Below are 23,894 nucleotides of genomic sequence, written 5' to 3' on the forward strand. Positions count from 1 at the left end.
AAAGACTGTTTGGCTCAGTTAGCCTGAAAGCCTGGATTTTTGTCGTAGGGCTAATATCTGCCTCATTACTGTCCTATGTTTGTTTTATCGGCATATATGATACCTTGGTTATTTTCTTTGGTAATCTGGTCTGCTTGCCAAGAATTATTATTTTTATGAACCTTATTTCTGCTTGTTTCACTAACTTCTAAAAGTCCCTATAGTACTCTGCTTTTCTTTATATTGTACAGGTAGTTGCAGGTGGATTAAAGATTGTGGCTATGAACTGCCTTGTCTTTTGTAGATGTCTGTATATGACCAGAGATAAAAATGATCAAACTGTCATTTCACAGATTCTAAGGGTGCATCTACACTGCACCTTTATTTCGAGATAACTAGCATTATTTTGAAATAACAATGTGAGCATCTACACAGCCATTTGATAATTTCAAAATAACGGACAGCTTATTCCAAAATCTGTAAACCTCATTTTACAAGGAATAATGCCTATTCCAAAATAGTATTTCAAAATAAGGTGTGTGTAGACACTCTACTGCTACTATTTCGAAATAGCCCCTCACCAGGGCCATTCTAAGTTATTCCTTCCCAGTGCCTCCTAGGGCTCTTAATCGAGATAGCACATCTACACTAGGGAAGCCTGCCTCAGATTAATTTTAAGATTTCCCTGCTGTGTAGATGTGATATTTCAAAACAAACCATTTTGGTGTAACTATTCAGAATAGTTTATTTCAAAATAAGCGTGGAGGGTAGACATATCCTAAGGCAAAAAAGGGACCACTGCATAGTACAGGCCATAGGAAGTAAAGACTCTCAGGGTCTGTCAGGTAAATCTGCACTCCTGACAGGAGTAAGTCTCCCAACCCATTAAGAGAAATTCATACCTTGAGCGACCAAAGAATAACAGTTTGTTTGTGGAAAGAAGAGGTGAGAGGAGAGTAGGCCTGAGCTTGAGTTCAAACCCCGGGCATACTTTGCTGTGTAGACATAGTCTGCAGTTCTGAGTTTGGATGGCTAGCCTGAGTCTTCACTGGATCTGTAATAGTCATACTGCTTTTTTTAGCATGCTAACTCCAGCTCTGCTAGCATGAATCTGGGTACCTTAGACAGGAGGCTTGCTCACAGATGCAGTTTAGACTTCTCCAGAGGTAAGGTTCCAGGCCTCTTGGCAGCCTGGAGACTTCACAGACTCTCTGGGTGATCCACCTTCTTACCTGATAGACTGCTTGAGCTCCAGAAAACTTGATAAGACTTGGGAGCCTTTCAGAAAAGATGAAAAGTAAATTTCAGAATTCTTGTTTTCTGGAAATCTTGAAATTTTAGGGTTTGATCCATTCTGGAATGTTTGAAGTGTTTGTTGTGTGTGTGTGTGGGGGGGGGAGAAAGTTTGTTTTGGGATTTTCCACGGAATGGGGGAATTCCAATTTCTGGTAAGCTCCAGTTCTGATAAATTCTCTTCGAACTTTGCAGTCTGTTGCTGAGGTTACTTTGAACATATTAAATGCCTTTTTGCATTGTTTGTCCATGGACTGTGGGAATTCTGAAGTTATATGACATTGGTTTTGGCTCTGTACGTACATGTTTATGTCTTAAATGGTCGTGATCCATTAGAATTAAGTCTTTGGTGAGAAGCTATCCAATGTTTGGTTAAAGCTTTATGACACTGATAGTTCTATAATGACATTTATTTATCTGTGCTGAGCATCAAAGTGTGACAACATTTTTATGTTTGAAATGCCCCCTATATTTTGAGCAATTGTTCCATGTATTTGTCCTCATTTTCAGCAGAGATGGTTTTTCCAGCAACTGCATATAATGGGTAGGAGCAGTTTGCTGATGTGTTAGACTTTGGGGCTATGTCTACACTACGGCTGTGTCTACATTGGCACCCCTTTCCGGAAAAGGGATGCTAATGAGACCAGTCGGAATTGCAAATGCCGCGGGGCATTTAAATATCCCCCGCGGCATTTTCATGAACATGGCTGCCGCTTTTTTCCGGCTCGAGGTTTTGCCGGAGAAAAGCGCCAGTCTAGACGCGATCTTGCGGAAAATAAGCCCTTTTCTGGAAGATCCCTTATTCCTACTTTCAAGTAGGAATAAGGGATCTTGCAGAAAAGGGCTTATTTTCCACAAGTAGGAATAAGGGATCTTTCAAGTAGGAATAAGGGATCTTGCAGAAAAGGGCTTATTTTCCACAAGATCCCGTCTAGACTGGCGCTTTTCTCCGGCAAAACCCCGAGCCGGAAAAAAGCGGCAGCCATGTTCATGAAAATGCCGCGAGGGATATTTAAATGCCCCGCGGCATTTGCAATTCCGACTGGTCTCATTAGCATCCATTTTCCGGAAAGGGGTGCCAATGTAGACACAGCCCTCCAGTTTTTGCCGGAAGAGGCAATGCAAATGAAGCGCTGATTAGCATATTGCCATGCTTCATTTGTATTATCTATTCCAAGCCATTTTTGCGCAAGAGGTTTTTGCACTAAAAACCCCCTTTCTGCACAAGATCCTTATCCCTCTTATCTGAAAGAGGGATAAGGATCTTGTGCAGAAAGGGGGTTTTTGCACAAAAACAAGCAGTGTGAACATTTCCTTTTTGTGCAAAAACCTCTTTCAGATAAGAGGGATAAGGATCTTGTGCAGAAAGGGGGTTTTTAGTGCAAAAACCTCTTGCGCAAAAATGGCTCAGAATAGATGCAAATGAAGCACGACAATATGCTAATCAGTGCTTCATTTGCATTGCCTCTTCCAGCAAAAGCCATAGTGTAGACAAAGTCTGGATAGTAACTCTAAAGTATTTGCTCTGAATTCCAGGTCTGTAATAGACATTATAGATGACATTGAACATATTATCCATGATCTCATTGGTGCCTCATTTCCCTGTCTCTAAAATGGAGATAATACTTTCCTCCTCACGAGAATGTTGTAGGGATCCATTCATTGCAGCTGTATCATGTGGGATCTGTCCTGAATCTGATGCTTGTCCATATTTTTTTACAGAATTACAGAAACCTGGTGGGATGGGACGCATGATTGGAATATTGGTATGGAAGGGTACGGCTTGCTCAGGAAGGACAGACAGGGAAAAAAGGGAGGAGGGGTTGCCTTGTATATTAAAAATGTGCACACTTGGACTGAAGTGGAGATGAACGTAGGAGATAGCTGTGTAGAGAGTCTCTGGGTTAAGCTAAAAGGGGTAAAAAACGAGGGTGATATCATGCTAGGAGTCTACTACAGGCCACCTAGCCAGGTGGAAGAGGTGGATGAGGCCTTTTTTAAACAATTAACAAAACTATCCAAAGCCCAAGATTTGGTGGTGATGGGGGACTTCAACTATCCAGACATATGTTGGGAAACTAACACAGCGAGGCACAGGCTATCCAATAAGTTTCTGGACTGCACTGGAGACAACTTTCTGTTTCAGAAGGTTGAAAAAGCTACCAGAGGAGAAGCTGTTCTGGATTTGGTTTTAACAAATAGGGAGGAACTAGTTGAGAACTTGAAAGTGGAAGACAGTATAGGGGACAGTGATCACGAAATAATAGAGTTCACGATCTTAAGGAAAGGTAGAAGGGAGACCAGCACAATTGAGGTTATGGATTTCAGGAAGGCAGATTTTGATAAGCTCAGAGAACTTGTAGGTAAGGTCCCATGGGAAGCAAGACTGAAGGGAAAAACAACTGAGGAGAGTTGGAAGTATTTCAAAGGGACGTTGTTAAGGGCCCAAAAGCAAACAATTCCGCTGTGTAGGAAAGATAGAATATATGGCAAAAGACCAGCTTGGCTTAACAAGGAGATCTTGCACGATCTCAAAATAAAAAAGGAGTCATATAAAAAATGGAAACTAGGACAACTAACAAAGGAAGAATATAGGCAAGCAACCCAGGAAACTACAGACCGGTCAGTTTAACGTCTGTCCCAGGGAAGATAATGGAGCAGGTAATTAAGGAAATCATATGCAAACACTTGGAAGGTAATAAAGTGATAGGGAATAGCCAGCATGGGTTTGTGAAGAACAAGTCATGCCAAACTAATCTGATAGCTTTCTTTGATAAGATAACGAGCCTTGTGGATAAGGGAGAAGCGGTGGATATCATATACCTAGACTTTAGTAAGGCGTTTGATACGGTCTCGCATGATATTCTTATTGATAAACTAGGCAACTATAACTTAGATAGGGCCACGATAAGATGGGTGCATAATTGGCTGGATAACCGTAGTCAGAGAGTTGTTGTTAACGGTTCTAAATCCTGCTGGAAGGGGATAACAAGTGGAGTTCCTCAAGGGTCTGTTTTGGGACCCGTACTGTTCAATATCTTCATCAACGATGTAGATATTGGGATAGAGAGTACGCTTATTCAGTTTGCAGATGATACCAACTTCTTTGGAGGATAGGGACATAATTCAAAATGACCTTAGCAAGTTAGAGAAATGGTCAGAGGTAAACAGGATGAAGTTTAATAAAGAGAAATGCAAAGTGCTCCACTTAGGAAGGAACAATCAGTTCCATACATACAAGATGGGAAGCGACTGTCTAGGAAGGAGCATGGCGGAAAGGGATCTAGGGGTCATAGTGGACCACAAGTTGAATATGAGTCAACAGTGTGATGCTGTTGCAAAAAAAGCAAATATGATTCTAGGTTGTATCAACAGGTGTGTTGTAAGCAAAACTCGTGAAGTCATTCTGCCGCTCTACTCTGCACTAGTTAGGCCTCAGCTGGAGTACTGTGTCCAGTTCTGGGCGCCACATTTCAAGAAAGATGTGGAGAAATTGGAAAGGGTACAGAGAAGAGCGACAAGAATGATTAAAGGTTTAGAGAACATGACCTATGAAGCCAGGCTTCATGAACTGGGCTTGTTTAGTTTGGAAAAAAGAAGATTAAGGGGGGACATGATAGCGGTTTTCAAATATTTAAAAGGGTGTCACAAGGAGGAAGGCAAAAATTTGTTCCTCTTGGTTTCTGAGGACAGGACAAGGAGTAATGGGCTTAAAGTGCAGCAGGGGAGGTTTAGATTGGACATTAGGAAAAATTCCTAACTGTCAGGGTGGTCAAATATTGGAATAAATTGCCAAGGGAGGTGGTGGAATCTCCCTCTCTGGAGATATTTAAGAACAGGTTAGATAGACATCTGTCAGGGATGGTGTAGACGGAGCTTGATCCTGCCTTGAGGGTGGGGGGCTGGACTCGATGACCTCTCGAGGTCCCTTCCAGTCCTATTATTCTATGAGTCTATGATTCTATGATTTTCATTAATAAAATTAAGTGAGGAGAAGTGAAAAGCAGTAGACTTAAGAAATAAAAATGAAACACACAACTGAAAAATTGGGACTAACTGGCATGGCAGTAGTACTGCTGAAAAGGCTATAGAACCACAATTTTCAACCTGTGATGCATGGACCCCTGGGGATCCACACACTATATCTAAAATTTCCAAAAGGGTCCACACCTCCATTTGAAAAAAAAAAGGAGTATATAAACTGAAAAAGGTTGAAAACTACTGCTATGAAGATGATAATGAATCACGAATAGAATATGAGTCAAAAGTGTGACTCGATGGGGAAAATGGCTATCATCATTTGAGGACAGAGGCGGGGAACATTTTTTGGGTCAGGGGCTGCTGACCCATGGAAAAATCAGTTGGGGGCCGCACACAAGTGAGAAGCCAAAAAAACCTACCAAACCCTCACTGAGGTGGCCCCTGACTGAGAAATATAAAGACACACCCCACAGTCCACTGACACACCAGAGCCTAGTGGGGTCCAGGCTAGTAGATTTTATGTGCTCTAGTCCTTCAGGTAGGTGCGGGCTCCCCAATGCTAGAAGGGAGCCCTGAGGTTTGGGTGTCATATGCATGCAAGCCAGGGGCCGCATCCAGCCCCCGGGCCTGAGGTTCCCCACTGCTGGACTAGTGGATAGGTAAAACATAGGATACAGTTGTTCTATTCTACTGGATTACTGTGTATAATTCTGGGTGCCACAAGCTAGGGAAGATATGAACAAATTGAAGAGCATCCAGAATAGATACAAAAGATAAAAGGGTTAGAAAACCAGACCTACCAGGAAAAGTTAAAAACCTGGGGATGTTCAGTCTTGAGGAAAGAAAATCATAGGGAGGCTTGATAACAAATTTAGTTAGGGCTGTTACAAAGTGATCAATTGTTCTCCATGTCTACTGAAGATAAGACAAGAAGTAATGGGCTGAAACTGTAGCAAGGGAGATTTTGGTTAGAAACTATGAATATCACTCCAACTGTAAGGACAATTAACCTCTGGAATAGGTTTCTAGGGAAGATAGTGGAATTCCCCACCAGTGGAGGGTTTTAAAAACAGCTTGGAGAAATAGTACTCAGGTATGATGTAGACTTGATTCTATCTCAATCTGATTACTGAGTGTAAAAAGCACAAAAATAAGTGCCTCTAGAAAATTGCTGATACTGCCTATTCTGTTTTTCCACATTATTGCAGATTTTCTAAAGATGCATCATAAGAGCAGAACATTTTGCTTCGCATTATAATGAGAACTAATAAAGACTTTGATGTTCTTTGATTATCACACAAGGTGTATGATTCAGTCAGCTGAAAGTAGGTTAAGTTTATGCAGTGTAACATTGTAGTTGGAATGAATTCGTTTTGGTAAAAATAGGACTCCACTCAAACATATTCTGCTCTAGTGGGACTGCAATTTAGCATGCTTGTCTGGGATGCAGTCCAATTAATTTATAATCCGGCTAAAGTTAAAAAGTTTCTTGTTGAGAGTAAAAATATATTTTATTTAAGAAAACTAGATGAGGATGACAGTGCTGGAAAGCCAAACTCTGTTTTCAGTTTTTTAAACCATGTTGCACAGTAGTACAATGACTGTTATACCTCTCAGGGTATGTCTATACTGCACGCTTTATTTCAAAATAGTTATTTCAAAATAGCTTATTTTGAAATAGAATGTCTACACTTCGGGGAAGCCTCAAAATTAGTCTGAGGCAGGCTTTCCTAATATAGATATGCTACCTTGATTTAGAACTCTAGGAGGCACTGGGGAGGAATAACTTTGAATGGCCCTGGTGAGGGGCTATTTCAAAATAGAAGCAGTGGAGTGTCTACACATGACTTATTTCAAAATAGTTATTTCAGAATATGCATTATTCTTCATAGAATGAGGTTTACAGATTTCGGAATAAGTTGTCCGTTATTTTGAAATTATTTCAAAATAACAGAATAGCTGTGTAGATGTTCACATTATTTCGAAATTACTCTAGTTATCTCGAAATAACGGTGTAGTATAGACGTACCGTCAGAACCAGAAAGGTGATAATGAAGCAGACTTCTGAATGGTGCCTTAAATGTGTCAAACAATGACATCCAAAGAGTTTTTGTGTCTATGACAATCCTGCATCTAACATGTAGAGAAATTTTGCTTTGCTGTTCATTTTTCACTGGTCATGACATTCCTACAGAAAAATGCCCTTGCCCAAATGGCTGATAGGTGTCAGAATAAGATATTGTATTTCTTTGATTGGTTGCAGCTGCTCAAATATTTCACTTCTCCCTTTTTCCCAACTTTGAAAGACCTTTGTGTACACCGTACATCTGACATAAATGTTAATTAGATATGGCAGCATTTTGATTCAAGTAGTCATAATGAGTAGAGCTAAAGTTCACAATTCCTAGCTCTAACAATAGCAAATCATCAGGAAAATATTCTTCTTCTCAGTAACAGGATATTTTTTAAAGTGGAAATAAATACAGTGCAGGTGGGTAGAGGGGAGATGCTACCTCTTTAGTAGGAAAATGTATGTCACCAGAAGGAAGTGTTCACTGGTAATCTACAAATAAATAAAAAATCAGGATAATTTCAAATAGTGATTTCATTAAAGGATTTACAATCTGCTAAACATTGAGCAAATAACAAATATTGTTAAGTTCTGGCTATACATCATTATTACTTATTCATGCTGCAGTAGTGCACAGATAGTTTTCAAAACCTGAGTTCAGAGTTCCACATATCTAAAACAGATTATATCAAAGTGTGGAGCTGCATTGTCTGATACCATGGAGAGGATTATTAGTGATTGATTTTTAATCTCCTCGAACCACATATGCCCTCCTCAACAGCATGCTGATCTAAGGGAACGCAATAATATTTTATTATTCCATTTTTGTTAAGAATACACAGTCTTAAAATAAAAAGCCACTATGAATTCAGAAAGATACATTTGTCACTTATTATGGGTTAGCAAAGCTTTAGAATATATCTATAAAACTTGGAGCCAGTGCTTTGTCTTCTGACAAGTAATGACTCATTATTGTGATTCCTAATAATATTTGCTTTGTAGTTTTAATATGATAAATAGAAATATATTTAAATGAGCATCTTTATCAACATCTGTTAGAGAGAGAGAGAGAGAGACCTTTCAGTTGACTTTATACCATTTGATTCAGGAAGTATTTTGTATATTGTCCATATTATCCTGTTAACTGTATGTTGAAAAATCAAAACTAGTTTGTAAAACCACAAATCTGATGTCTATAATGACATGAATACATTAGAAGCTTCTTTGTAGCATCAATAAGAATTTATTTTAGTAATGCCAATTGGGGAAAAAAAGCAAATTTGTGAATGGTACTATTAAATACCATGTCAATTTTAAAATACAGTTGGGATTTTTCTTTCCTAGAAGATATGCTCCAGTTCAAACAGGAATTAATTCAGAAAAGTCCAATGCCCTGTCTCATATAAGAGGTCAGAGTAGACAATCACAGTGGTTCTTTCTGATCTATGAATCGGTGAATATTATTTAGTCAAACAAACATGATATTAATTATAAAGCTAATATATTGGTATTCTCAATTTTTAAATAAACTCTCGAAACAGACAGATGGCTTGTAGCCACTTGTCAAACATCAAAAACTCAGGGGAATGGCTTAGATTTGACCCTTTTGTGATATGCACGTTGGAATCTAAAGGTAATGCAACATCTAAAACTTTTAATCTTGTAAGAGAGGCTACCCTTGATTTCATATAGTAAACTTTGTCATTGGCATTTTGACTTTTAGAACCTTTGATGCTATTTTTTCTAAATTGATCAACTATATTGCACTGGCAAAATATGCATTTCCATTTGCAGGAGGATAATTACTTTCCCCAGAAAAGTACATTAGCATACAAACCCCTATTTATACACACAATTACCCAAATTGCATATTTCAGGCTACTGACAGTTTATGTGGCAATATCCTACAGGTGTAACTTAGGTGTTGAACTTTGGAGGTGGGGGAGCCTTTACTGCTTGCTTCAAGTTTCTAATAAAACTTTGAAGCGGAATATATAATTACACTGCCATTTTGGGCTCTGAAGTTGTGGATGTTTTCTTTTCTGTGGAAAATGTTTTATCTTCATTTCCTGTCTGTCTTTCCCCCCAAGCATTTTATCCACTCTGTTCCCTGCATCCCTGCCCCTCCAAAAAACAAGCAAGTAACTGTCCAGGTAAAATTTCACTGGTATAACTTCATCTTCTTGTGGGACACTTCCACAGTTTGGCTTCACCTCTCATCACAGATTTTGGAGCTGTGTAGACCAGCTGTCATACAAAAGTGCCCACCGGGTGTTAAAGGACTGTACTATACCTGAGTAAGCATAAATATCATGTGATGTAGTTCTTAGCTGCTGACTTTTCGGCCACTTGTTCCCATGCCAGAAACATCTATTTCAATTTTCTAGGTTTTCTTTTAACCTGTTTTTATGAAAAATTTTGTGAATGTCATGAAAGTGTTTATCCTATGAAACATGAAGGTGTTTATCCTATAAAATTAGATATACAATATTGTACCTGATTTTGCAAATGCATAATTCAAGTTCTTTAAAGGCTTCCTGTAAATTTACACTATTCCAAATCTTAGAATAACAAATTCAAGTCACTAAAACTCCTAGGCAATGTCTACGCAGCAGTATTATTTCAAATTAACTGGTGTTATTCTGAAAACACATAGTCCTCATATACCTAGCAAGCAGTTATTTTGACATAATGTCAAAAAAATGTCAAGCTGGAGGATTTCTTACTCAGACTCTTGTAACCCTTATTGTATGAGGAGTAAGGAAAGCAGGTGTGCTCTAACTCAGACTTCCTGCTCTGTACAGAGTGCCAAAAGGGAAATAAGCTATTTTGACTTAAGCAATGCAATTGACGTAGCTCAAGTTGTGTAGCTTATTTCAACTTTAGTCCTGCTATGTAGATGTGCCTCAACAGACATATTGCTGCCTATACTGGGTGGTTAATCTGGTATAATAACACTACACAAGAATGAGTGTTTACATCCCCCTGAATCACGTAGTTTCTAGAATAGACCATGACTAAGAGTCCAAACACTCTTAATTCCTCCTAAGGGAGCATAATTCAACATAGCTCCTTCCAGAACACATGGTTGTTACTCCTCAGCTGATCAGAGGTTCACTACAGAGTAGCATAAGACATTCTCATCCTCTTCCTCTGAATCCAACCCCCTGCTTACTCAGGAGCAAAGGCAAATGTGTGCCTATTTCATTGAGTGGAGACTTAACAGTATCTAGTCATCCATTTCCTTATTTAAAGTCATGGTTATTATTGTTCTGTGTCTTAATGAAAATCAAAAGAAGACTATTCCAAAACTGTCTTGAGATCATCTTTTTAGTGGGAAAACACTTACAATATTCTTTCCCCATACACTGTGTTCTTCTCTGGAGCTCAACAGCATATATTGCAGATAATAACATAGAGCCACTCAAACAGCTGGTGAAATAAATGAAACAATTCCAGATAGCTGCCAAAATGATCTTACTTGCCAAAGAAGTTCCAAACTTTCCAGAACACCTTTGCTTCTGTTTTTGTGTAAGGAATGATTTTCCTAATAATGTCAATAATAGTATTTTTTTTCAGATTTAAAAGCTGTGCTATAAGTCTGCTCCAAAACACACACACATTTGGGACTTGAAATCATAAAATTACATGTGCTTATTTCTATAAATTATTTCATTGTTAGTATTACCCAGCTAAGTAACAAAAATGAACTTGTTTGTAACATTGTTCTATTAAAATGAAATGGTGAAAGACAGATGCCAATAATAACTTTTCATGGGAATCTAGCTTTAACTTTTCCTGTGGTGTGGTAGACATGTCTATAGTATACCTGAAAGGTGTTTTGTTTTGTTTGGGTTGAACTGATATTCACCTTTAGTAGGCTAAACTAAGTCATAAATCCCTGCTTCGTTCCATTAACAAAGGTTGTGTGGTATGTCTTAGTGATGGTGTGTTCAACAAATCTCCTAAAATGCCTAAACTTCTGAAGATAAAAAGCTTCCTTCAAAAAATAGAAAATGGACCATTGTAGAGGTGTGTCTTCTGGTGCTCTCTTTGGTGCATGCAGAAGTCCCATGTTAGACAATTAAACAACAATAAACTTGAGGTTTGAGATACACACACATCTAGCTGAGGATGGATCTTTGACATGTTTTTTCCTTTAGTTCATTTGACCTCTATTTACCAAGGTGCACATAACATCAATTGCCCAGGACCATAGCCTTGGCTCATAGCCATAACCTCCCACACAAATATATGTTGGCTGAGGCACATCATATATTTTTTATCTAGAACAGGTTATGATGTGTTACTACTTTATATCAAGTGAACCAAGTGTTACACAAGTGAATCAAATTCATAATTTAGAAATGTCATTAATATCATGCAGACAGATTTTAAGGAGGAATCCAGTGAGATTTTCAGCTGCATATTGCTTTTTATTAAGATTATCTTTTTGAGGTACACATACATTCTATAGAAGCAGTTTTCTTTCTAGGAAAATGTTTGATGACACAAAACATTATAGAGATGCAGAGCAACTACGATATGGCTCTAGCACACTCATAATATTGGGAGTCATCAGATAATCATTGTCTGCCTTCAAGAACTCTGAAACCAAAGTCAAATCAAATTACATAACATTAAATTCTCCTTAAGGAAGCTAGCAAATATTGTGGTAAGAGGAAAATTTGAAAGTCTAATATATTTTTTCCCACAACTTTCTGGAGTTGGTTGTATGCAGCGCAGTAAGCTCTGTATATAAAAATGATCTCTCACCATTTAATTTTCAGTAACTATTTTCAGGAACTGAACTGTAAGAAAGAAGTACATAATATTCTCTCCTTTCCCCACTGAGTTGTAGTATCCAATTTGCCTGCCATTGTAAATAGTTAATAACTGATTTTCTGTCATGCTGTTCATGGTTTTCTTGGGTCTGATTTGTCTGTGCATGTTTCATTTGGCAAGTTGCAAGTTGGCAATTTTTGCAGCAACATAGAATATAGATGAAATAAAATTTCTGTAAATTGGAGGGTCTACTATGCAATTGACATGGGTTTCAGTTTGAAGTGGCTGAACTGGTTTGATTCTGGAAATTGATTTTGTGGCTCTTGATCCTTTAGTTGGTACTTCACTATTTGCATCCAGCTGCCAGTATTCAGATATTAATGGACCTTACCTGCATGTAAAGCATGTTCAGAGCTAAAGACTTAGGTTAGCTCTCATTCCTAAAACTGAAATACCCACCTGGAGAAGTGAAAAAACAAATGGACAGAGCCAAAGAAGTACACAGACATAAATTACTTCATGACAGATCAAAAAGAGAAAATAACAGAACTTCTCTTGTTATTATCTATAGTCCACAATTCAGACCCCTCCAGCACATTATACACAATCTGCAACCCATCTTGGAAAATGATCCTTCACTCTCAGAGGCTTTGGGAGAAAAGCCTATTCTCGCCTATAGACAACCCCTCCCCCCAACCTGAAGTGAATTCTTTCTGGTAACCATGCCACACAACCACGTCATAAGCAGCCAGGAACATAGCCCTGCAACCAAACGCGATGACAACTCTGCCCACATATCTATACTAGTGAATTCATCACTGGAGCCAACAACATAAGCTACCAAATCAAAAGGTCATTTGATTGCACATCCAGTAATTTGATCTATGCCATCAAATGCTAGCAATGACCCACTGCTATATATCTTGGACAAACTGAACAATCTGTGCGGGAAAGTATCAATGGACATAAATCAGATATACATAAAGGGATCATACAGAAAGCTGTTGGGGAACATTTAAATCTTCCTAATCATGGTTTAAAATATCTTCAAGTGGCTGTCTTGTTGCAAATTAATTCTACTAGCCCGATATACAGAGGCGCATTGGAATTAGAGTTCATCCGCAAATTCAATTTGCATGCTAATGTACTCAATCGTGATGAAGACTAGCTGGGACACTATCTACTTAACTTTCAATAGAGGTGCAAACAGCTCTTTGCGTAGATTCCTATGTCAGGAGGGATACTATCAATTGACTTAATCTGCTTCATTTTAACTACTCAATCTTCAGATACTCACTGATTCCTTTAACCTTCCCCCCCTATTTTCTATATCCTCCCCCATCCTTTTTTCCTCCCCCCCCTCCTATTTATTTTGGGTCTTCACATCCTAAACTTCAAACTCTGGTCATCTGAAGAAGTGGGCTATGCCCATGAAAGCTCATGATACCATCTACATGTTTTGTTAGTCTACAAAGTTCTATCAGATCGTTTGTTGTTTTTCTCATATAGTTGTGAGCCTCCCAGTCTGGGTCAATAGCTTTGGGGTAGGGAGGGGGTGGGCTCATGCTTAGTACTCTAAAAATACATGAGAACACAGTGTTTTGAAGCCTAGTGAGGGGGTGTATTTCAGAGTCTGAATTCTCTTAGACATACCCTAAGGCTTTGTCTTCACTGCAAATTCTTCTAGCAGAAAATATGCTAATGAGGGACTTATTAACATAAATTGCAATCTCATTAGCATATTTTCTGCCGTTTCTTTTTGCGCAAGGGGTTTTTGCACAAAAGCAAGCAGTGTGGACATGGGACAGGCATAAGGATCTAGCACAAAATGGGGGTTTTGAGCAAAAAAAGTCCACACTGCTTGTTTTTGAGCAAAAACCCACTGCACAAAAAGAAATGGCAGAAAATATGCTAATGAGATTGTGCCTTATGCTAATGAATCCCTCATTAGCATATTTTCTGCTGGAAGAACTCACAGTGAACTTGTAGCCTAAGAGACTCCATTGGGATAGGCTGAGTGGGTTGATATGGATCAGTGTCCTAAATAATTCATCCTTCATGCAAAACTGATGGGTATATGAAAAAACAATGAGGAATTCTGTGGCCCCTTAGTGAATATTTGGAGAGGGGAAATTGCCTTTGTAATGCATTAAGCATTTGAGATCCTGCATCTTAAACTGAAAAGTTGTTTGTTTGGTTGGTCAGAAGAAGAGAGTGATTCTTGATGGTTTTAGGGGAGGGGAAGATGTAAAATGGCTGGAAAGAGGCCAGCATGGTGGCTATCCCATCACCCAGGAATGAGGGATTTTAAAAGCCTGTGCTGGGACCCTCCCCTGTTATTCAAGGAGTAGGACTGGAAGCATCCACCTTCCCTTGCTTTTCTGGTTGTAAATATACCAGGTTATTGGCTATATCTGCTGTGGGCTTTTCACTTGCCACCCTGTTGAGGGGGCTGGGAAGGAATTTTTCCCTTTCTACCATATTGACTCAGGTTCAGTTGTGTTTATATGCCTTCTTCACAGCAAGTTTGGGTGGTCCCTGTTCAAACAGAACATGATGAGTTGTAGGCCGTACGTTGCAACTTACTATTTAATGTAAAGCAGATATTCATTGCAGGTACTCCATAAAAGAGGGCATGTAGCAACGGATAAATGTCTTTGAGAAGGACTTAATGAAGAGGTTTGTGGTAACTGAGTGAGCTGGGGGTGGTTGGGGACTCCTGTTGGTGTGGTAGTGAGCCAATTCCCCATCATTATAGTCTACCTTGAGGGGAGTGCTTGATAAGGTCCCAGCATGAATTTGCTGGAGGGATATATATGGCAAATGGAGGGAAGAGTTGGTTGAAGCCCCTTTCCCCCGGGATTGTAAGGTCCCAGAAATGGATACACTGGAGAGACTTGGGTGGAAAAGGGACCAGGGGACCAGTTAAAGCACTCCTCTTCTGGTTAATTATGATTACTTGCACTCTACGTGCTATCTGCTGGGTAGTCCCAGACAACTAATAATAAAGTTGTGGTGTCTCTTCTCCTTCTCTCAGCATAGCCAGACAATGAAATATTTTAATTGACCCAAATGGAAATAGTTTTCCATTTTTCAGTTTATGAAAATTGTCAAGATTTTGATTTTAGTCCCTGCTTCAGGGTGGAGACATTTTTTGATGCATAAAATGGAACAGGAAAATTGTCTCCTGACGAGCTCTAGTAATTTATACATGTTTACAATTTTTTAGAAATGAGAATAAAAAACAGAGAAAATTCCAGTATCCTTTTAACTGAAATATTCATGATTACTACATTAAAATCTGTTTTTCAGTTTGCTTGGATTTTGCACAATATTTTTGTATTCCACATAACTCTCACAAAATTCCAGAAAAGGTCGAACTTTATTTTTGGCTCTTAAAAGACTGTAAGAGCCCTTATATTATAAAGGTAATATGAAATATGTCACTGAGGCTAACAGAGTTTTGGAACTTGGGACATAGAGTGCACTTTATTCTGTACTTAGTATGATATGCAGTTTACCTGCTAAAACAAGCTCTGAAAAAGAGCCAATGAGCATACTCAGCTTTCCTGATTCAACAAATTTCAACATAACAATATTTGTAAATTAAGATCAGAAACTCCTTAGCTACTTGCCAAATTAAATATTAAAAACCAAAGTGCTGATCTCTACCAAAACCCTAATTTGCGAGTACCTCTTAATAATATGAAGAGCTAATGGAAAGATGATGACACATGTGTATACAGCTTTTGCCAGATCAGGCCCTATATTTGTTTCTTTAAATAGAAATGTGTGAAATAGAATCATAACATGACAATTTGGAGAAAACAAATATTGATCTCTTTAATACACAAGATATTCCCCACTCCCCCACAAACACACCAATATACTTTCTGAACATATTTTGTTCTAAAATTCCAGTTTTATGCAAATTAAAATGGATCAATTATGGGCTGCCTCAAATATAGGGTGTATAGTGAAAATGCTGACAGATTCTTCTTAAAGCTGCCAAGTGCCAGCAGAATAAGGTGCCTTTAACCCCAGTGAATGCTGATGCAGAGGTTTAGTACTGTATGAATTTTACAAAGTTACCCAGGAGAGAAATCTTATTATTCATTGACTCTTGTGCCTGGTGCAGTAATTGTATCTGGTACAATTTTTCTTGACTTACTTTGTGGTTATTTTTTATTCTTATATAAAATAGGGGAAAGGTGTAAAACACAAGAAAACCTTAAGCTCATCTATTTAACCTATTCTGATTCAAAAAAGAAACTGGAGATTGATGATAGAAAATTTTAGGTGTAGTATTTGTTTTCCTTCCCAGCATTACATTTAATAAAAGTGATATTTATTCTGCACACAAAACATAACAAGAAGTTCATCATAGCACTAGGCATTACTTTCCTACCAAAACAACTACTAATGACCTGCCAATTATTTTAAAGTGTTGACTGTCTTCTACATACCCCGTAATGCAATAAACATCTTCCTAGATCTTCAATAACATTCTAACCTTAGAATTACATAGCGGGGCTGACGGCTTTAAGGAAATAAAATTCAGTTTCCATAGAAATATTTTTGTGTTAATATTCTCAAGGGCTTTCTGCATTATCTTAAAGAGCAAAGTGTATAACTTGACGCAGCAGACCAGAATATATAGGTTGAGCCTCTGTAATTCGGGATTCCCTGGTCCAGCAACATCTGTCATCTGGCAGGACCACGGGTGTTCCAGGACCAGAGACTCCTGGTGGAGGGCTGGTGGCTGGGCTTCCCGCAGTGGAACTGCTCACAGGGCTAGGAGCTCAGCACTCCACAGTGGGGCTGCCCCACGGGGCCAGAGCCTGGCGCACAGGGAGCTGGTCTGCCTGGCATTAGCAGAGAAAGAGGTGGGGGGACTGACAGGGAAGTGAGGGTGGTGGCAAGGGGAAACTGAGCAGGAGGCTGGCAGCTGGTCCAGGGCTTGGGGAAGCTGGTAGCAGGGGAAGGCACAACTGACCTGCAAAATCCCTCATCCAGGACCCATCAGGACCTGAGGGTGCCAGACCAGGGAGGTCCAACCTGTACGGGTACTGATTTGTGTTTTGAAAGGTTTTCTGCATGTTTATTTTTTAAAAAGTATTGTGGAAGCAGTTAACATCCCCCTTCTATAAATTTATAGCCTGCCATAATTAGCACTCTTAAATTATGTCCTGAATTAAAACTATTAGTTTTTCAATTGATGAATAGCCACAATGTTAGATTGCTTCCATTTTGAGCAATTTACAATATTCCACCCAAGTAAAATGTTGGACATTAATGAGTAATTTGGTAGACCACACATTTCAGATTAGGCAAGGTATGTCTGCATTACAGATGTGGCTTCTCTATTGGCTCTTTATTTTCACTTAAAAATGAAAGAGTTTTTGAATAATCTGAGGTAATTTTTTCCCTTGATAGAAGGGAGACAGTAGGATTTACTTTTTTAAGTCCATTTCTCTCTGTGTATGGGAGATGATATCATGGTAACATATTAACAGCTTTATACAAATGGATCATTATTAATGCTCCCACTCTGTGTCTTCACTTCTTACAGGAAGAGCCCTATGTGATGTTCAAGAAATCTGACAAACCTCTGTATGGGAATGATCGATTTGAGGGTTATTGCATTGACCTCCTCAGGGAGCTAGCTACCATCCTTGGATTTACCTATGAAATCAGGCTGGTGGAGGATGGCAAATATGGAGCCCAGGATGATGCCAATGGACAGTGGAATGGAATGGTTCGTGAACTGATGGATCATGTAAGTTCATTTTTGATAGCTTGTGTGCTATCTTACTGAAATATAAGTGAGAGCAACATTTAACAAGATCCAGCAGGTTGCTGATTGCTTTTTTGACACAGATAAATTGTGATACCAGTGTATGTTAATGCCAATTGTATGCTGAGATTTTCTATGCCAATGAGTCTCTGTACTTTAAAAAAAAAAAGCAAAGAAGCTTCTTTCCAGTTTTTAAAATGTATCATTAAACCTAGGCTATTTATTTTGCCTCTCTGTTTTTGTCTTTCTAATGGAAAGCGCTTCATGCTTCATGAATCATTTCCAAATCTAAACATAGGAAAATAGATAGCAACCACAATGAATTCTTAGGAGTAATGTATTACTCTTGTGAAAAGAAATATGATACTCACTAACTTAATCATTCAAGAGCAATCAGCTCTTCTTTTTTTGGCAGGAGATTTGATGCTTTCTCTCAGAAGAATCCCTATGTAACCTTTAATATATGCAGTATTATCTCCCCATTAACATACACTGAGCAGATCCCTGTCTTTTCTCCTTAAAACATGTGCTGTAATGTCCAGGCAGAAAGACAGAAATATCAATGTACACTGAAGCAGCAGGGTAATTCAATGTGAGTCAAAACAGATATCATTACAGGCAATTGTTTGTAATTGAATAAGTCAGGCATCCTTTCTTTCTGGCCTTTAAAATATACTTTCCCAGTTGGTGGTGCCAATTTGATTTGGTCTCTTGGAAATAGAGTTTAGTTCTGTTGGAAAATTATGCAATTCTCCTTAGCTTCTTTGTGTTTATTTATTTTGGTAAATTGCTCAATATCGAGGCATCTGATCAAAGCCACTTGAAAGAAACCAAACCCTATGTATATCAATGTGATTTAAAACAACAAAAACATAGGAAGGTTATACTGTAGCTCCAGTCAGATTTTTTCATCCTGATGCTGGGAAAAAATACATGGGCCTTCAGAAACAAGAACCGACAGTTTTTGAGCAGTTTATAGTGATAGGAATCTCTTCTGCCTCTATGTGCCCTAAAAGTTCACAAGACTATGAGAATTTGCCAAAATGTTCAGATTTACAGTATTACTTTAACACCCTTCTCTTCAGTCATAATGTAATCCTGTTTTAAAGAAGTCTACATTAATACGAGGTAGGAACTTTTCATCTTGACATGCATCATCCACACAAGGGAGGAACAGTGCAGCATTTCAATATGCACTGCTATACATGCACCCATAGTCTGAACTTCAGGGTAATGTAGACATGTCTTAAGACATGTGTGAAGAAGTCCTGGCACTGAAAAAAAAGAAAAAACGGTTAGAACTGGGGCGACTCGAGTCACTCTCTTCTGATAGTATATCACAATGTCAGTAACTGGTTTTACCCATGGAGCCTCAAGCTCATTCATTGTTTGGAACAATATTTGCCTATCTCCAATGGAAAAGCTTGACTTTTTAATTTCACAGTCATAGAGATAAAGGCCAGAAGAAACTATCAGATCATCCCGTCCATACAGACCTCCTGCATACCCTGTGGGTGTACCAACACCACCCAGAACCTGCACACTAAACCCCACAGTTGAAATTAGATCAAAGTATTACAGCCCAGAGGAGACTGGACTATTAATTTACCACAGGCGAGAACTGGAGAAACCAATGTGCTTTGTTGCCTAAGAGCCTGCAATGGCAGGGAAATGATTAAGTGATATACACTCAGCTAATCCTGGCATGTGCAGCACCCACATACTGACATAAAAGGTGAAAATCCCTCAAGGCAATATTCCTTCTCAACCCCACTCCCTGAGCATGTGTGCAAAATTTGTGCACATATGAGAGAGAATGCATGGTGCTCCCTCAAAGCACTAGCTTGCCTTGTGTAGTTGTATCCCACACACCTAGATTAGGTCTACACTGCAGAGTTTTTGCACAAAAACTCGCAGAGTGTCCACGCTGCAAGCGTGTTTTTGTGCAAGTAAATTTACAGTAAATCAGAAGAAGAGAGGGGTTTTTGCACAATAGTTATTCCTCTTTCTATGAGCAATAAGCCTGTTTGTGCAAGAGCTCTTGCACAAAAAGGTATGTGTGGATGGAAAACAGGGGGGGTTTGTGCAAAAACAGCCTATCAAAATAAGCACAGGTGCTCTGGTAGCCACTCTGTTCATGGCAATCAGAGCTTTCTTGCGAAAGAATGTCTGTGCAGTCTGGACACTCTCTTGTGCAAAAGTGCATCACTTTTCCGATGCGCTTTTGTAGTGTGGACGTGCTCTTGCGCAAGAAGTTTTTGCATAAGATCTCTTCTGCAAAAAGCTTCTTGCGCAAGAAGCCTGCAATGTAGACGTAGCCCTAGTGTGGTTCACTGTCCAATGTAGTGACACTTAGACCACTTATAAAGAGAGATAAGAACAAGGGAACTCTATAGCCACAGTTGAAAGCTACATGGCTTTATAGCTCAAGCTGTAGAGACTTGTATACTAAGCTCAAGAAGGCCCAGGTTCAAATCTGCCTGGTGGTAGTTATACAGTGTCCCATCTCTAGTTGTGGTCCCCTTGGATGCTTAAGAAGGAGATAAAACTTAAACCCTCCTAAAATGCATTGGGTAAAATAAAATATGAGTATGCAGGTAGCTGGCTGAAGCCCCAAAGCCTGAGCTTTTAGGAACATGAGACGTAAACTAAAAATGAGCCACAGGGCTGCTGAACTATGCTCCTTATATCACATTCTCCTCTGTTGAGGAATCATCACATGAATTTTGAGCCACTTTACATTTATCCTTTCTACTTAGTTCCTCTGTCTGTATTACAGCAGACTGTTGTTTTTGCACGTAAAGATCCAGTGACCTCCCACCCAGACATTTGTTTAGGGTGACATTCTCAATGTGCTGAGTGATTTCCAGACATTCTGAGAATCTCCTGAGCAAAGATACCTCATAGATGAGGGATAATTTATAGCAGATAGGCAGCAACTTTGTTAAATAAAAAGGATTGTGAACAAATGAAAGAAACAAGTGAGTGTGATCTTTGCGCTACAGGCATAGGTGTGCACAGAACATTTCATTAGGGTGTGCACCCAGGGAATTTTATTTATTTATTTTTTTAAAGGTGAACATTTTTTGACTACTCATTCATAAAGGACATTATTTTATTCATCAAACAAACTAAAGAAACTAAAACATAACTAAACTTTTTTTTAATTAACAGCTAAACTTTACTTAAAAATACAAACTTAAGAATGGGACATTGTACTTCTTAGTTTGTTTTTATATGTGCAATTTGGTGCTTATTGCATAATACAGCAATCCATATTTTAAAACTAAAAGAGTGTATCATGCGATTAAATTAAAACGCAAAGCCACTTTTTTTTGAGACATTATAGGGTCACCAGGTAGTCTTAAAAAAAATACAGGACACACTTCATGGGGTGGCGGGTGGGGAGGGGAGGGACCAGCCGGGAGGGGAGCAGGGCTGGCTGGGAGGAAGGGGGGGGGGCTGGGAAGCTGAGCTGGAGAGGAGGGGTCGAGGGTTGGCCAGAAAAGATGGGGGGGGGCAGTCGACGGGAAGCAGAGCTGGTTGGTGGGGGTCAGGCGGAGCAGGGCTGGCCCGGGGAGATCGGGAGAGGAGGGGAGAACTGGCCGCCAGAAGCAGCGCTGATGGGGGGTACAGCAGGACTGGCCAGAGAAGATTGGGAGGAGGAACCTGCCGGCAGGAGGTAGAGCTGGCAGTGGGGGTGGGGCTTGGGTACAGCAGGGATGTCTGGGGGAGATTGGGAGGGGGGGAGAACTGGCCGCTGGAAGCAGGGCTGGCATGGCTGGCCAGGGAAGATTGGGAGGAGAAGTGGGGGAGAACTAACTAGCTGGCCAGGAGGGGGTGGAGGGGCAAGAGCGTATCATCCGGCAGGCAGCGGGACTGACCTGGGCAGTACAGATCCCAGGGCGCTCCCGCCCCCCGCATGGTCCAGGCAAAGTGCAAGTCAGTCCAGCTGCGGCTCCACGACACGCTTGACCAGCGCGTAGGAACACGGACCAAGCTGCCTCTCCTTCTCACACACAGCCAAGGCTCCGAGTGCCAATCACATCCCGCCTCCCAGCCACTCCCCCACGAGGCTTCCAGGCGCCCAGTCTGAAAACCAGAAAATACTGGACATTGCACATGTCCAGTATTTTCTGGATTTTTTTACCAGACAGAGCCCCCAAAAATCAGACTGTCCGGTAGAAAACTGGACACCTGGCAACCCTAAGACATTAAGGCGTGCCTGAGCATACCCGGCACACCCCGTACGCACACCAGTGGCTACAGGATGGATGTAGCTGCTTAGCCTGGGCATGAACCTTACTTTGTCTTGGCTGGCAGACCCAGAGCTCAAAATGGCTACCAGCAAGATGCTCCATCCAGGCCACTCAGGCCAGGACATGCAGCTTTGCACCAAGCTAAGCTCTATTCCTGTGGAGACTGCTAGACCTGTGGATGATTAGTAGCATGTTTTACGTCCTACTGTGGTCAATATATATCTCCTGAATTATGGTACCACTAGCAGGCAGATTCTTTATTATCTATCAATGAGGGCCAAGCTCCATCAGTATGCTACTATCATATCCTCTTTATTTTTCAAACACCATTTGTAGCATTCATCATTTTTTTCTGATGTATATATAATATCCTGCAAAGAACTGGGAGTTGTCATAAATAATCATAATGAACAAGATGTCCTGAGGCAGAGAACATCTGGTAGGACAACAAAGTGGTTAAATAAACTGAGTCTCATTGAGAGCGCTGTGACTGAGCATAGGTTCTGAGTTAGCCTACTTTTGTCCTTTCTTAAATTCTCTGCTTAAAATGTTCATTGAAACACCAGATGGAGCATGATGAAGCCACCACTCAGAAGGTTATTTTACACCATGTGGCTACAAATTAATTCACTTCCCTAGGTAATCCAATTCCCCTATCATAAATTGTGATTAGAGATGGGCCACTATCGATCCAGCCTTAGAGAGCTAAAGCTTAAAAGAGGGTGGATGTTGGGATGAATGATGTATACTTTCAGAAATACTTTTTACTAGTAGCTTTAGAGATTAAGTAAGTTTTGATCATCTACACTTAAGATCAGAGAAGAAGGAAAATAACTAGCTCAATAGTTTATGTTAATTAGGTTAATCAAATTATGGGATGTGTAATCATTGTTCAAGGATTTTAAGATTGCAGCTGCTCATTTTCATATATCAGGTATGTGGAAAAGAGGATTCTTAACTTTTTAATAAAAGATGGTACAATATAGGGCCTAAACTTGAGCAACTAAATCAAGACATCTAAATGTAGGCAACTCAGGTAAATATTTGGCCTGAGGTACAGAGTCAGAGGTGTAAAGAATCAAAAGTATAAGAGCTCAGCACGCCTCTGGAAATAATGTCACTTATTTTAGGGGCCTAAATTTTATTAAAATCTGCAGGAAAAAAGGTCTTCTATTTGTCTTGTACTATCCAGAGTACAAGATTTACAGACTTGTAGGGGAAGCCCTTGCCTCAGCCTTGTGTGTATTTTAAATTTTCTTTCCTGTTTTATGTTAAACTATCTGCTCTCTTCAACCATGTGACACACTGCTTGTGTGTGTATAGATGTGTTTCTGTAATGTGGCCCATGTACTGTAGTGCAAAGGTTCCTAAGTGGTAGTCTTTGGACTTCATGATAGTTCACAAAGAACTGTCTGGTCACAGGGGGCTGGATCTCCTTTGTTATAACACATACATTAAACTGAAAGCTAAAATACATGAAATGATCCCTTCCCTAGCATTAATTCCCTGTGAAAGGGACAGCAGGTGCTTATGTAGCTTTCATAGGGAAGTAATATTAGGGAAGGAATCATTTAACATATTTTAGCTTTCAGTTTAATGTATTTTCTAGAACAAAGGAAATCTAGCACCCTGTGACCAGCATAATTGCAAATGCATAGTTGCAAATGGGATGGAGGTCTATTATGCATTCTCCATTATAAGAAATGTATGGACTTCGTCTATATATGTG

The 23,894-nt window shown here is 39.6% G+C and overlaps 1 protein-coding gene across 1 annotated transcript in view; it reads left to right on the forward strand.

The window, feature by feature from the left end:
• GRIK2 (glutamate ionotropic receptor kainate type subunit 2) overlaps window positions 1–23,894 on the forward strand; it is a 621,233-nt gene that overhangs the window by 351,842 nt on the left and 245,497 nt on the right. The window contains exon 11 of the mRNA XM_075923935.1: window positions 17,682–17,888. Coding sequence (XP_075780050.1) covers window positions 17,682–17,888 — 207 coding nt within the window. The remainder of the gene's footprint in view (window positions 1–17,681; window positions 17,889–23,894) is intronic.

Source organism: Pelodiscus sinensis, chromosome 3, assembly GCF_049634645.1.
Source record: "Pelodiscus sinensis isolate JC-2024 chromosome 3, ASM4963464v1, whole genome shotgun sequence".
In the NCBI taxonomy this organism is placed as follows: Eukaryota; Metazoa; Chordata; order Testudines; family Trionychidae; genus Pelodiscus; species Pelodiscus sinensis.